The 1,071-nt window shown below is 50.0% G+C and overlaps 1 protein-coding gene across 1 annotated transcript in view; it reads left to right on the top strand.

Moving 5' to 3' along the window:
- Positions 1-1,071, top strand: part of LOC103609371 (GDNF family receptor alpha-2) — a gene marked incomplete at its 5' end in the record, with an annotated part of 89,437 nt that overhangs the window by 77,623 nt on the left and 10,743 nt on the right. The window contains one exon of the mRNA XM_008593697.1: positions 418-590. Coding sequence (XP_008591919.1) covers positions 418-590 — 173 coding nt within the window. The remainder of the gene's footprint in view (positions 1-417; positions 591-1,071) is intronic.

Here is a 1,071-nt window from a genome sequence, read left to right as displayed (position 1 = left end):
GAAGGCTGTAGTTGCTGCTCGTGAGAGAGGACAGTGACAACAGGAAGGGCTCCAGCAGGTCCTGAGCCTAGGGAGCTGGGGGTTTGCACAGGAGTGGTCTGCAGCCCTGACACTGCCCTTGGCATGGCCATTTCTGCCCTAGACTCCCCATGCCTCCCACTTCGTCTCTTCCTCCTTTCCTCTTCTACATTCCTCATCAGGAGTATTCTTTCTGTTCTGGTTTCTCTGTCTTTCAGCCTCTCTCTTGTTATTCTCTTATCTAAATGTGAAATCTTTGTAGATATCTGAAAAGGAGCTTCAGCACTGTCCCAAGTCCCTGGGCTGTTCCAGGGAAGGTGGTGGTCAAGGTGGGAGCAGGGGTGGAAGTGATGGAGGTAGGTCCTGATTTCTCTGCATTTACCTGTCCCTCTCCCCCAGGGAATGCCATCCAGGCCTTTGGCAATGGCACAGATGTGAATGTGTCCCCTAAAGGCCCCTCATTCCAGGCCACCCAGGCCCCACGGGTGGAGAAGAATCCTTCTTTGCCAGATGACCTCAGTGATAGCACCAGTCTGGGGACCAGTGTCATGGCCACCTGCACGTCTGTCCAGGTGAGGGGTCGGGGCTGAGGGTCTGGGGAAGCACCATGATACTGGAGGTGGGGTGGGAAATGGGTAAACTGGGGCCGGGCAGGGAGCACTGAAGGTCATCTCTTCATATCAGGGGCCCAAGAGGCAAGGAGGAGCTGGTGGGAGTAGTTTTTCACCTATTCATGTATTTAGGAATGCATCTTGCAAGTATTAAACATGTGTTACATCACAGTATTGTATTAAATACCATGGGGATACAAGAGAAATTTTATGGTTACCGTTTACTAACCATCTGCTAACTACCAAGTAGTATGCTAGTAGACTCTCCACCTATCTCATTGAAATCTCACACACTGAGGTATTAGTATTCTTGTTTTACACACAGAAAACTGACCTAGAGGGGTTAGTTGACATACCCAAGATCACACAGCTGGCTGGTGGTGGAATAAGATTTCACACCTTCATCTGACTCCAAAGCCCATAGTATTTGTTTGTCCATCCT

This window comes from Galeopterus variegatus, unplaced genomic scaffold (genome assembly GCF_000696425.1).
Source record: "Galeopterus variegatus unplaced genomic scaffold, G_variegatus-3.0.2 Scaffold9534, whole genome shotgun sequence".
Classification (NCBI taxonomy): Eukaryota; Metazoa; Chordata; class Mammalia; order Dermoptera; family Cynocephalidae; genus Galeopterus; species Galeopterus variegatus.
Note: the sequence above shows the minus strand (reverse complement) of the source record. Positions and strands in the feature narration are given on the sequence as shown.